Source organism: Microcaecilia unicolor, chromosome 7 (genome assembly GCF_901765095.1).
Source record: "Microcaecilia unicolor chromosome 7, aMicUni1.1, whole genome shotgun sequence".
Lineage (NCBI taxonomy): Eukaryota > Metazoa > Chordata > Amphibia > Gymnophiona > Siphonopidae > Microcaecilia > Microcaecilia unicolor.
In genome coordinates, this window is record NC_044037.1 from 309,005,693 (window position 1) to 309,020,462 (window position 14,770).

The window sequence follows — 14,770 nt, forward strand, 5'->3', positions numbered from 1 at the left end:
AGGGGACTTGTCTCTCTGCCTTACCTCTGGGTAAACTTGTACCAGATGCTCCCTTGCTGCTGCCTTCTGCCTTCTTCTGCTCTCACAATCCAGCCTGCAGCTGCAGGGGGAAGTAGTTAGTGTCAGTGTGGGGTTAAGCTGCAGCCGGATGCTGAGACGGGGAGGTTATGCTGAGAGAAGCCGGCATTGCAAGGAGCAGCAGGCTCCAGCCTTCCCTCGCATGGTTCTGCCCTCGTGGAAACAGGAAATACGTCAGAAGAGGGTGGAGCCATTGCGAGGGAAGGCTAGAGCCTGCTGCTCCTTGCAATGCCGGCGCCGCCCGCTCCAGGAAAATTACAATATTTTAAGGTAGGGCGTAGGGCAAGGGCAGGAAGGGAACGGGCTATCGGGCAGCTGAGTGGCGGGCACTCCGGGCAGACGTGAGATGATTGACGACAGGGGGAGCGGGGGATCTGGAAGACGGCAGGAAATGGCAGCTGAGGGCAGACGGGGAAGCCTGCAGCTCGCGGGGTGGGGGCAGCGGTTGGGCTGGGGAAGCTTAGCCTCCCCAAGCCTCTTATACCGGGCGCCTATGGAGTCAAGAACATTACATAGCATTAACCTGAGCAAGTTGAAAACCGAAAGGAATCCCACATGGAACGTAATAGCCAATTGACAGTGGGAAGGTGGAGAAGGCTTGAGAAGAACCAAGTACAACTCTCTGAGTCAAGAACATTACATAGCATTCAGTTGTGAAATTGAGGCTAAAGTGGTTAATCCTGCTTTTATTTAAAGTAAACATACAGCACTCTCTCCCGTGCAGCTCAACAGTGGCTGATGGCTGTTTCCTTGCACCCTGGTATGACCTGTTTTTGATCCCCAGCCCTGGAAACGGAGTTAAGAGGACAGAAAGCAGCAGAATCAGATACTGGGCCAGCATGATCAGAAAAAGAAAGTCACCAGACAACAAAGGTAGAAAAAAATCATTTTATTTTCACTTTAGTGATTGGAATATGTCCACTTTGAGAATTTACATCTGCTATCTTATTTTGCAATGTATAGCAATTTGTTTCTAAGAATATTGCTGACAATTCCTGTCAGTGTGGCAAGTGGTGAGCGATCATTTTCACGGTTAAAAATCATAAAAAATTATTTGCGATCAAGTATTTCGCAAGAAAGGCTTGTAAGCCTTGCCATGATTGCTATGAGAATGATATATGTGCCCAGTTAGATATCAAAGATTTAATTACTAATTTTGTGAACATGAAAGCACGAAAAGGGCTCACAAACCTAGTTCCAGCTTTGAAAACCTAACACCTTACTCCCCCCAGTGGTCACCAACCCCCTCCCACCCAAACAAAAAAAAAAAACTTTTTTGCCATAAAGCTTAAGTTAAATGGTAGAAGGATTCCTGTAATTTGTTGTAAAAAGAACTGAATTTAATTCCAAAAATTTTGAATAGTAACATAGTAACATAGTAGATGATGGCAGAAAAAGACCTGCACGGTCCATCCAGTCTGCCCAACAAAATAAATTCATATGTGCTACTTTTTATTTGTACCTGTCCTCTTCAGGGCACAGACCATATAAGTCTGGCCAGCACTATCCCCGCCTCCCAACCACCAGCTCTGGCACAGACTGTATAAGTCTGCACAGCACTATCCCCGCCTCCCACCACCGGCTCTGCCACCTAAACTCGGCTAAGCTCCCAAGGATACATTCCTTCTGAACAGGATTCCTTTATGTTTATCCCACGCATGTTTGAATTCTGTTACCGTTTTCATCTCCACCACCTCCCGCGGGAGGGCATTCTAAGTATCCACCACTCTCTCCGTGAAAAAGTACTTCCTGACATTTTTCCTGAGTCTGCCCCCCTTCAATCTCATTTCGTGTCCTCTCATTCTATCGCCTTCGCATCTCCAGAAAAGATTCATTTGCGGATTAATACCTTTCAAATATTTGAACGTCTGTATCATATCACCCCTGTTTCTCCTTTCCTTCAGAGTATACATGTTCAGGTCCACAAGTCTCCCCTCATACGTCTTGTAATGCAAATCCCATACCATTCTCGTAGCTTTCCTTTGCACCGCTTCAATTCTTTTTACATCCTTCGCAAGATACGGCTTCCAAAACTGAACACAATACTCCAGATGGGGCCTCACCAATGACTTATACAGGGGCATCAACACCTCCTTTCTTCTGCTGGTCACACCTCCCTCTATACAGCCTAACATCCTTCTCACTACGGCCACCGCCTTGTCACACTGTTTCGTAGCCTTCAGATCCTCAGATACTATCACCCCAAGATCCCTATCCCCATCCGTACCTATCAGACTCTCACCGCTTAACACATATGTCTCCCGTGGATTTCTCTTCCCTAAGTGCATCACTTTGCATTTTTTTCGCATTGAATTTTAATTGCCAAACCTTAGACCATTCTTCAAGCTTCCGCAGATCCTTTTTCATGTTTTCCACTCCCTCCTGGGTGTCCACTCTGTTACAGATCTTAGTATCATCTGCAAATAGGCAAACTTTACCTTCTAACCCTTCGGCAATGTCACTCACAAATATATTGAACAGAATCGGCCCCAGCACCGATCCTTGAGGCACTCCACTACTCACCTTTCCCTCCTCCGAGCGAATTCCATTAACCACCACCTTCTGGCGTCTGTCCGTCAACCAGTTCCTAATCCAGTTCACCGGGTCCTATCTTCAGCCCATCCAGTTTATTTAAGAGCCTCCTGTGGGGAACCGTGTCAAAAGCTTTGCTGAAATCTAAGTAGATTACGTCTATAGCTCGTCCCTGATTTAATTCTCCTGTCACCCAATCAAAGAATTCAATGAGATTCGTTTGGCACAATTTCCCTTTGGTAAAACCATGTTGTCTCGGACATTCCCACCATAGTTCCTCCAGCAAAGGTCAGAATCTTCTAAGCACCAACAATTAAGACATTTAGGGGTGATATAGTCCCTAAATAAAAGTTGTACCTTTAGTTAACAAACTAGTGGAGACTGAGCATTTAAACAAAGATTCCCATAAAATGATCCAAACGTTTCTCTGTCAAAAGGTCTGCCTATAATTTTTAGCGATAAGCTATAAAGTTCTACTTCAGGTATGCTGCACTATTTCCCATCCCCCATCTTTCTTTATTTCCAGCCACATGAAGGAGTTTCTGGCTGGTCACATGCTCTGATGGTGCCTCATGTTGCTAGGTCAACTCAGCTACCTGGTATAACTTGTTACAAATGTAATTTACTGAGAAGAGGTATGGCAAGGACACCAATTGCAAGCCTCCAGCACATATGAAAGACCCAATTACAAGTCTCCAGCACCTATGATTGGTCCAGGGTAGAGGAGAGGTGGATGCTCACCACAGCCTATAAAACCACGCTGCAGACAAAGAAACTCTGAAAAACTAGACATGCTTGGAAAGAGAGTTTCAGATCCGTCCAATGGCCTATTGTTTTTCCCAAAGGGGGTGCTCTCCCCCCTCCGTAGAAACTAATTCTTTACAGCTAAGAATCTTTCTTTCTTTCATTCATTCTTTCCTTCTTTCCTTCTTTTTCTCTTCTTTATATAATTAGTTTAATTACCAGAGGTACTGATGTTAGATTTTGTAAGTTTGTTACAACTTTAAAGTGATGTCTGATATCTGATGCTGTGCTGGTGGGTGAGTAATAAAAAGACTTAATTCTCTGATTCCTGTACAAATTTTCTATAATATTTTGTAATATTTCGTAAGTTGTTTAGAGAATAGCGAACCAAATGCTCAGCCCTAGATCTGTCTGCCATTTATCCTGATAAGAGTATGACATTAATGGGAGCATCAAATACAAAGAGTCATTTCATTTTGAAATTAACCCCTTAAAGATTACCTGCCCCAAGAATATTTTTTTCAAAGGGTAATGCAGCTCGACTGAATCCTTCCAAATGACGAGGTTGCAAAGAAAAATGTTGTAATTGTTAGCGCACAGTAACGCCTATGTTTACTAAGCGGTGCTATGGGCGTGTTAGCGTTTTTAACAAGCGTAAATGGTGTACGTGCATTAAATGCTAACACGCCCACAGAAATGTACAGGTGCATTAAAAATGCTAATACATCTTAGTAAACATACCCCTAAATCCGTTAGCGCACCTTAGTAAAAGGACCCATAAGGGACAAATTGTATTTCTCTGACAGAAAACTCTATTCCTGAAAACTATGATCATGCAATAACCTTGCAAAAAGTAGACAGGATTCCCAGCTTTCTGAATCATCGAAGAGAGCCCCTTTCCATGCCTCCCACAAATTTTTGTGCCAGAAGGCGTATAAGGAGTACACTGTCGATATACCCCTCCTATTTTGCAAACTTGATTCCAAATTGTTAAGACGGTAGAAATAGAAAGATGCTGTTTCAATACACCCTGCCTCTTTTTATTTCTGAGAAAGGTAGGGCATCCAGAGGAGCTGAGAGAGCCAAATACACTTCTAACATAAACCAGTGGATTTCAGACTTTGTATGTCTCCAAAAACGTAAAGCTCTCAATACAGCACATCAATAATAATATTTGAAAATCGGGAAACCTAAACCTCCTTCCCTTCTAGGCACCATCAAAGTTTCATAAGTGATTCAAGCTTTTATCCTTCTCCATATGAATTTACTACTACTACTACTACTATTTAGCATTTCTATAGCGCAACAAAGCATACGCAGCGCTGTACAAACATAGAAGAAAGACAGTCCCTGCTCAAAGAGCTTACAATCATGCTTCTTTAATTCAGAAAAGAAATAAGTGATAGAAAGCTGAGTAAACAAAAACAATAATTGAGGAAGAACCAGCAATTTGATAGCACTAATTCTTCCTAACCAAGAAATATTTGTATCTGCATAAATAGCCAAATCTTTTTAGATTTTTGAAAGGAGGGAGCCATAATTTAGATGAAATAAATTCTTTAAGGGGGTCTTTTACAAAGGCGGTAAACCTAAGATGACCATAGGAATATAACGGATGTCACACGCTAAGAACACTAAAGCACCTTTGTAAAAGTGGCCCTAAGTTATTCAATATTTGAACCTCCAAATGATTAAAATGTGAATCAAGCTTAAACCCCAAAGTATCTAGAAATTGGAGCTGATAATTTTGAGAAATTTACTGTATATCCTGACATTGAACCTAACTGTTTAATCAAGCCCGTTATAGAGGGACGAGATTCTTTAAAATGAGTAAGAAAAATTAAAGTATCATCCACATATAAGGAAACTGAATTTTCATTTTTATCACCTGGTATTCCGTGAATTTTTATATACTGTCTCACTGTAACAGTTAATGGCTGAAGGGCAATTTGCAAAGAGGAAATGTGACAATGGGCAGCCTTGTCTCCTGAAACAGAATTACTTCTGTCAGCTCAGAAAATCCTAAAAAACCCAAAATAAGGAACTACGATTTTAGGTGACTGCTGAATATTGAACTTAAAACTGAGGTGATAATTGAAGAACACTTTTCCAAAACTCAGCCCATTGTTTTTCAGTTTTGAGCTATCGGATTAATTTTGTTCATTAAGGAAAGATTCAATTACTGTAGCTTATTCCTGTTCCAAAACTCACTAAGTGCCAATCGTATCTCATTGGTTAAATAACAACCATTTTGTTACAGATTTATCTTGGCATGTTATTGACCATGTACCTATGTCACCATTCTTCGGAGATCATGATGCTCAGCTCAACTATCGAAAACACCATTGGATTATTAAATTAAATTCTATAGCTCTGAATGGTTCCACCAGTGTCGCTATGCTCATATTAGCCCTCTCCTCAAGTCACTTCATTGGCTCCCTATCCGTTTCCGCATACAGTTCAAACTCCTCTTATTGACTTACAAGTGCATTCACTCTGCAGCTCCTCAATACCTCTCCATTCTCCCTACACTCCTCCCCGGGAACTCCTTTCATCAGGTAAATTTCTCTTATCTGTACCCTTCTCCTCCACTGCTAACTCCAGACTCTGTTCTTTTTATCTTGCTGCACCATATGACTGGAATAGACTTCCTGAGCCGGTACGTCAAGCTCCATCTCTGGCCGTCTTCAAATCTAAGCTAAAAGCCCACCTTTTCGATTCTGCTTTTAACTCCTAACTCTTACTTGTTCAGTACCCATGTTTTATCATTCCCAGCTTAGTAATTCCCTTCTCATTTGTCCTGTCTATCCTAATTAAATTGTAAGCTCTGTGGAGCAGGAACTGTCTCTTCATGTTCAAGTGTACAGCGCTGCGTACGTCTAGTAGCACTATAGAAATGATAAGTAGTAGTAGTTTGATTGGATGACCAGGGCCGTGCCGATGCGGTCAGCGGGGTAAGCGCCGCAGGGGGGCGCCCACCTCTGGAGGGCGCCGCCGCGGTGCTTACTCTCGCCCCGCGAGGCCTTTAAATCTTTTACCTGGTCGCAGCAGCGTCAGTGAAAGCGCTGCTGACGTCTCCCTTCCCTTGCACTCATTGGTTCTCTGTGTCCCGCCTTCTTCTGACGTCAGAAAGAAGGCGGACACAGACCAAGAGCGCGAAGGGAAGGTAGATGTCGGCAGCGCTCCGCTTTCACTGACGCTCATAGGCGCCCCGTATAAGAGGCTTGGGGAGGCTTAGTGACCTTTCCCGCCCATGCTGCATTGCCTCCCCCCCCAAACGTAGCCACTTTCCCTCGAGGCCCGCTCATCCAGACCTGCCAAGTCCGGAGTCTCCCGCACTCCCGAGTCTGGGCCGGCAAAGTGGGAATTAAAGTCTCCTCTTCAGCGCGAGTCGCGCGATAAAACAACAAAAAAAAAGAAGCAAGAGCGGGGCCGTGGCAGCCTTCAAGCATGGGCTGTCTGCGCTGCAGCCGCTCCTCTCTCTGCCCCTGGAGGAGCAGGAAGGAAGTTGACATCGACTTCCTGCTCTGCTCCGGGGACAGAGAGGAGCGGCTGCAGTGCCGATAGCCCATGCTGAAAGCTGCTACGGTACAGCCCCGCGCTTGTTCCAGCAGCCAACTGTTGCTCCTGGGGGCTCCAAAGCGGTTGAAGCTGCGTGTGGTGTCGGTCCTCTCAGCTGATTCCTGCACTTTGGGTGCGTGTAACTGTGTTACCTTTGTTTTTTTTGTCTGGACTCGGGGCGCTGCTGCTGAAGAGGAGAAGCAGCAGCAGTGGCCAACAAATTAATGCCAGGTGGAAGGGGGAGCGAGAGGCACTAGGCAGGTATAATGGAGAGAGTGGGAAGATGGGGAGAGAAGGAGGGGACATGGAGAAGGGCTGGAGTCCTGGAGAAAGGGAGAAGCTGCTTAAAATGAGGAGAAAATGGGAGGGGGGGGGGTGAAAGAGGGAAGACACTGGAAGGAAGAGTAGGGAGAGAGAAACTAACAGGAGGAGAAACATTGAAGGATGGGGAGAGAGAGGGGGGCATGATGAATGGAAAAGGGTAGAGAGAGAGAGAGACACTGGATGGAAGGATTGGGAGAGAGGGGGTAGATGTTGGATGGCAGGATCGGGAGAGGGGGTAGACGAATGGAAGGACATGGAGAGAAAGAGGGAAGAGGAAGACAGAAGGATGGGGAGATAAAGAGGGAAAACGGATGGAAGGATGAGGAGAGGGGGGGGTAGACGGGACGGGAGAGAAGAGAAATCACTGGACTGGACATGTAGGGGAGGGCAGGGGAGAGAGGAGGATTGCTGGCTATGGATGGAGGAGGGAAGGGCAGAGAGGGACAAGAATGGACATGGATGGGAGGGCAGGACCCAGGGAGAGAGGAGAAATTGCTGGAAATGGATATAGAGCAAGAAATGAAGAAGAAAGGAGAAAAGTAAAGAAACAAATGGAAAGGAAGTCCTGGAAATGGAGTTAAGAGGACAGATAGCAGCAGACTCAGATACTGGCCAGCATGATTGGAAAAAGAAAGTCACCAGACAACAAAGGTAAAAAAAAATCATTTTATTTTCATTTTAGCGTTTGGAATATGTCTACTTTGAGAATTTACATCTGCTATCTTATTTTGCAATGTATAGCAATTTGTTTCTAAGAATATTGCTGACAATTCCTGTCAGTGTAGCAAGTGGTGAGCGATCATTTTCACCGGGGGGGGGGGGGGGCGTGATCATTTTCACCGGGGGGGGGGCGCCAACTGATAGTCTGCAGGGGGGCGCCAGAGACCCTAGGCACGGCCCTGTGGATGACCCTGATTGGATTTGATTGGCTGCTCTCTGTCATATGACTGGCATAAACATGCCAATACCCTCTTCTCTTTCTTTTTATAGAGTAAAGAGAAGCTGAGAAGCCAGAGTTATTTGCCAGCAATAAGGGGCAACTCCATGTGATGAATTATTAGATTGCAATCTCACTAATCCTTGATGAAGGACTCTAGCTCGAAACACAGTGCTGTGTTGGAGTTTGGTAGCACTGCGCTAGCACTGGAAACAGATTATTTGACATTTGCATCATTATTGGACATGCTTTAAACACTATCATAGCTTTTTTTTATATAAAAATGTGCTTGGCAAAATTGACAACACTGTGAATTAATTTTGCAAAAGTTGTTGATTGTCCTCTTTGCTGATATTCCACAAGAATGTTTAAGTTAACAATTTCAGTGTTTATTTTTATACTAGTAAAGAAGGCCCGTTTCTGTTTGAAAGGAAACGGGCACTAGCAAGGTTTTCCTCTGAGTGTGTATGTTTGAGAGAGTGACTGTGTGAGAGAGGCTTCTGTTCCTGCTGCTGTGCATTCCCCGTGTTGTGCTGATTCGCTGCTCCCTGTATCGTGGCTCCACCCCTCTCCCTTCTACTGGCCAATCTGGTGTGGGTTGTGTGACATCACTATTATCTACTCCAACATGATCCACAGTTCCAGGCAGCCTCAGAATGTTGGAGGTGAGAATTATTATATAGGATTGCTGTGATATTGTGATTTAATTGTTGATTTTCATTGCAAGGAAATTTTGCTAATGCGTTTCTGGGCTCATTTTGAGCATCCAAATTAAATGGGATGGTGCCAGCCATCTCCCTAACAAAATTGGTAAAGGAAAGCTCCTCATTGGGAGGGGAGGGATCTAATGGGAGACCAAGGGACCCCTCCTCTGAAAGACCTCTGGTTCCAGGTCAGATTTCTGGTCCGAGTCAGACTCAGGGTAATACTCCTCATGAGATGTCTGCGTCTGGCCCTGCCTTGGTGTGCTGGACTCACATCCAGACTCTGGGCAGGAGTGTTGAGAAATGGACTCTCTCCTGGGCCCCGAGTGAGCTTCCTTCCCCGAGAGACTAGAACGGAGCACTGTCTCAGCCTGACCCAACTCCAATGATGTTCTGTGTACCGGCACCAAGATTAAGCCAAAGGCAGGATATGGGTCTCCAGTAAAGGCTGGAGCAGCACTAGGGTCTACACCAGCACTCTCAAAGCCTCACCATTGCATCAGTCTACGATACACTCCTGCTTCTTCTGCAACATGCCCCAGAACCACTTGTTGAGGCAAGTACTGGGGAAGACTGGGCCAGCACCAATGTGGTCAGATCCAAATAAGGTATCGTGCATGAATCAGAAACTTGGTTCCAGGACATTGGAGGCTGGCACATGAGTGCCAAATCTGTGGAGGGGAAGCAACCCTCACAGCATCAATGCTTCTTGGCTGTTGATGATGTCGATGCCCCAAAGCTCCTGGAGCCATGCCATAAAGGGAGACCGATACTGGTGCTTCTTTTTTTTTCTTTTTTTCTTTTTGTTACATTTGTACCCTGCGCTTTCCCACTCATGGCAGGCTCAATGCGGCTTACATCGGGCAATGGAGGGTTAAGTGACTTCCCACAAGGAGCTGCCTGTGCCGGGAATCGAACTCAGTTCCTCAGTTCTCCAGGACCAAAGTCCACCACCCTAACCACTAGGCCACTCCTCCACTCTTGGCCTCTCTCCGCCCAATGCCTGGCATCGAAGTACCTCAGTGCCAACAAGGACGATGTTGAATCCTTACAGGTCTCTAGTGTCAGATCCAAAGACTGTCAGTCCTGAAGGACACTATTGATGCTCGACACCAAGGCAGGCAGAAACATCCCCAACGTCAGTGCAGCTCTCGATGCCATAGGGACCAATGCTGAAGTTGACTGACTGGACTTCTCGGCGCCACAAATACTTTTGCACTGTTCTCAATTCTTGATGGTTCTCTTTGTCATCCTGGAACCATTTTTGCAAAGATCAGCGTCATGGTTGGGTCCCAAGCATGGCAAGCAGCAATTATGAGGCTCAGAAAGTGATAGTCTTGCCAAGCTTGGTATACCTTTTAAAACCACTGGGAGTTTTCTGAGACATGTCCAGAAACACAGCTGCATCGAAATCAAAACAACTCAATTTTGAAAAAATGGGGAAAGAAATCCCAGCAGGATACCCAGGCCTAAGGGGCCAAATGAACCAAGGAAAAACAAAAAAAACTTAAAAGTGTCAAAAAAACTGGAAAACTAAAGGAGAAAGGGGGAAAAGTTCCTGCACAGCATTTACAAAGGAAAAATACACAGAAGAGACAGAAGAAGGCACACTCTGAGGAGACGACCGAGGTATGTCAGCTCAGCTCTGGTCCCACAAAGCACTTGCAGGTGTAAAGGTACATGCATGCCAGGCTCTATCAGATGATGCCAACCATAGGTGGAACTATTGCAGTCATTCCCAACCCAGTTCTCGGGGCCCACCTAGTCCCATCGGGTTTTCATGGTATTCATAATGAATATTCATGAGTTAGATTTGCTTGCAGTTGAGGCAGTGCATGAAAATCTCTCTCATGCATATTCATATCCTGAAAACCCAATGGGACTAGGTGGTCCCCGAGGACTGGGTTGGGAATGACTGAACTATTGTGTCCTGGTTGTCCTCAGAGAAATACTTTTTCAGTAGAGAAGGTGGTGGATCTGTGAAATACTCTTCCATGGGAGGTGGTAGGATGAAAATGGTGACAGAATTCAAAAAGCTGTGGGATATACAAAGAAAAAGAAGAAAGCGAACATTGAGGGGGAGGGGTAATCTGTACGGAACAGGAGGTACAACCCTGGCCACTTTTCTGGGTAGACTGATGGACCATGTTGGTCTTTATCTAATGTAATTTGCTATATTACTATTGACTTACCCCGAAATAAATCTCTGGCAACATAAGGTGGCTAAGACTGCAGACATAGGAGAGCCTCAAGCATACCTTCAGACTGATTTGGGAAAGGACGGTTTATTCAGTTGGGTAAATTGCCAGGCAAATAGCTATGATAGTTGCCCTATTTTTGAGAACATGGTTTTGCACAATCCAAAGTAGCCAAGTTTGGAAATCAGGTTTTGAAAGTAACAATAGGAAGAAGAGAGAAGCATTTCCTCCGAGGACTGTGCAACAGCCTTTTTGCTACCTATGAGCCACTCTGGCCACTGGTTAACTTAATCTGAGCTGGCTCACTGGGGATCAAGGCTACACATGCTGCCCAGGTCAGGAGAGGAGAATGGTGTCCCTGTTCTTTGAAATGTAAGCTGCTGAACAGACAGTTAACTGGACAGCTCTAGTTATTTATCTGGATTTTGCTTTACCTCTCTACCCTCATCTCCCCCTATGTTCCCGCCCGTAACCTCCGCTCACAGGACAAATCCCTCCTATCAGTTCCCTTCTCCACCACTGCCAACTCCAGGCTCCGCTCATTCTGCCTTGCCTCACCCTATGCTTGGAACAATCTTCCTCAACCCCTACGCCAAGCCCCCTCCCTACCCATCTTCAAATCTCTGCTTAATACTCACCTCTTCAAGGCTGCCTTTGGCACCTAACCTTTCGTGAAATATAGTATGCCCTATCAGACAGACTTTACACTTGTCTTTTGACTGTACACTTGTCTTTAGATTGTTTAGATTGTCTTTAGATTGTACACCTGTCTTCTAGATTGTAAGCTCCTTGAGCAGGGACTGTCCTTCCATGTTAAATTGTACAGCGCTGCGTAACCCTAGTAGCGCTTTAGAAATGTTAAGTAGTAGTAGTAGTACATTGGGTATTTCCCTGTCCCTGGAGGGCTCACAATCTAAGTTTGTAGCTGAGGTGATGGAAGGTTAAGTGACTTGCCCAAAATCACAAGAGCAGCAGCAGGATTTGAACCAGCCACCTCTAGATGTCAAGACCAGTGGTCTAACCACTAGGCTACTCCTCCACTCCAATCCATTCAAAATTTCCAGATAACCCAGTATCCACACAGTGTAAATATACTTCGATAACTTCAAGACAGCTATAATATGAATGCATTCAGTTGCCCGACTAACAGTGGCTAGAGGAAAGTATTGATCTAAGACAGAAAGTTAAACAACACCCTGGATCCGCTCCCGTACCACCCTATTTTATCTGGGTAAATTCTGTGTGTGACATGACTTGTCCACAAAAAAAACCTTAGCAGGCAGTGAGGGTTAACCATAAAGATTTGTGTAACTCCCAAAATTAGCCAGGCAAACCTTTTCAACATTGTCTAATGCTGTCTGTTAATCAGGTCCTGTGAGATGAAAAGCCAGCAGATCCGTCTGTTGATTTTCTTTCATCATATATTAGATATGAAAGATAGGTACCTGCAAAATTCAGAATGTCCCCACCAGACATCAGCACATCTGAAAGAAAGAACAAAACTAGTGCTTAATGAATGAACATTTTTAGATAATGATCAGGCACAAATGCCACCATCACTTTGCTGATTTACTTTGCACAATGTAGAAATAACAGCCATTCACAATGAATCAGTTTTTGGAAGACAAACAACTTTACAGAAAACATATACGTAGAGTAATTTGGAAGTTTTTGCCCTTAAGGACCAAATCATTCAAAATTCCCATCTGTTTTTTTCTTATTTGAAATTATTTATATCCTGCCTATATAAAAATCTCGAATTGAGTCAAAAATTAACATCAGAAATTAACACACATTATACAAACATTTATACATCAATTACTATTTCATTGTACTGCATTTATTGTAAATAAGTAAAATCTGGACACGAAATACATAGAATAGTTACTGAACGAACTACACATCACTCCCTAACTTGTACAGTTTCTATGACTATCTGTGTCAGTCTTCTTTTCATTGCCTGTGAGGTGAAGGATAAAAGCCTTGTTGGAGAACCGGGATGTTTTCTATCAAACCCCTGTACCAGACTTTTGAAAAAACCTATTAAAACCATATCAGCAAAATTATGGATCCAGCACATGAAGCCAGACTCTGGATTCACTGTCAGTTATGCATCTCTATCAATTAACCAACAAAAAGAAGGCCCGTCTCCCGCAAAACTCATGTTATTCTCTATCAATTAACTGCAGACATGACATAGAGCAAACCTGCCTTTGGGTACTGAGTCTGGAGTGGGCTAGGAAAGCACATTAAGAATATCTTGGCCAAAATAGATCATCCGAAGGACATTCACAAATTCAATGACACTCATCTGACTGAGCAGTGGAGAGAACAGAGGCAGCAGCGAATTACATGAGCTCCAGCTACAGGAAAGCTACCCCAGGAAACACCACGACCAGAATCCAGGCAAGTCACTGCAGGTCAACTGTGATGACCACTGAGGAAAATGAACACCAGTGACTCCTGAACCCGTGCTTTTATGCTATCAGGGTATTATGTTCCAACCTGTCTTCAGAAGCAAACTGCAGGGAATGGCCAGGGAGCCTCAGACCTGCTAAGTCACAAGTGGTTTATAGACCCTATCAATCACCACAGACCTACATAAGCACATAAGTATTGCCATACTAGGACAGACCAAAAGTCCATCAAGCCCAGAATCCTGTTTCCAACAGTGGCCAATCCAGGTCACAAGTACCTGGCAAGATCCCAAAACAGTACAATATATTTTATGCTGCTTATCTTAGAAATAAGCAGTGGATTCTCCCCAAGTCAATTTTAATAATGATCTATGGACTTTTCCTTTAGGAAGCCATCCAAACCTTTTTTTAAACCCCACTAAGCTAACTGCTTTTACTACATTCTCTGGCAATGAATTCCAGAGTTTAATTACATTTTGCGTGAAGAAATATTTTCTCCAATTTACTACTTTGTAGCTTCATTGCATGCCCCCTAGTCCTAGTATTTTTGGAAAGAGTAAACAAGCGATTCACGTCTACCCATTCCACTCCACTCACTATTATATATAGACCTCTATCATATCTCCCCTCAGCCGCCTTTTCTCCAAGCTGAAGAGCCCTAGCCTCTTTAGTCTTTCCTCAGAGGGAAGTCGTCCCATCCTCTTTATCATTTTCATTGCCTCTGTACTTTTCTAATTCCACTGTATCTTTTTTGAGAAACGGTGACCAGAATTGAACACAATATTCAAGGCGCGGTCACACCATTGAGTGATGCAAAGACATAACATCCTCATTTTTGTTTTCAATTCCTTTCCTAATAATACCTAACATTCTATTTGCTTTATTAGCTGCCACCACACACTTAGCAGAGGGTTTCAATGTATCATTAACGAATACGCCTAGATCCCATCCCTGGTTGGTGACTCCTAAAGTGGAAACTTGCTAGCTGTAATTGGGGTCCTCTTTCCCACATGCATCACTCTGCACTTGCTCACATTAAACATCATCTGCCATTTAGTCTCCCAGTCTCGTAAGGTCCTCCTGTAATTTTTCACAATTTATTTATTTTTATTTATTTATTGCATTTGTATCCCACATTTTCCTACCTCTTTGCAGGCTCAATGTGGCTTACAATACATCATGGATAGTGGTAATGATAAAAGAATAGACAATTGGTGTTACAGATTGATTTTGGGTTGAATGGCAATGGAATACATGATAGTAATATAACAGAAG

General features: G+C 44.0%; 1 protein-coding gene across 1 annotated transcript in view; it reads right to left on the reverse strand.

Moving 5' to 3' along the window:
- Positions 1–14,770, reverse strand: part of LOC115475152 (adenylate cyclase type 10-like) — a 155,007-nt gene that overhangs the window by 134,422 nt on the left and 5,815 nt on the right. The window contains exon 3 of the mRNA XM_030210893.1: positions 12,524–12,562. Coding sequence (XP_030066753.1) covers positions 12,524–12,562 — 39 coding nt within the window. The remainder of the gene's footprint in view (positions 1–12,523; positions 12,563–14,770) is intronic.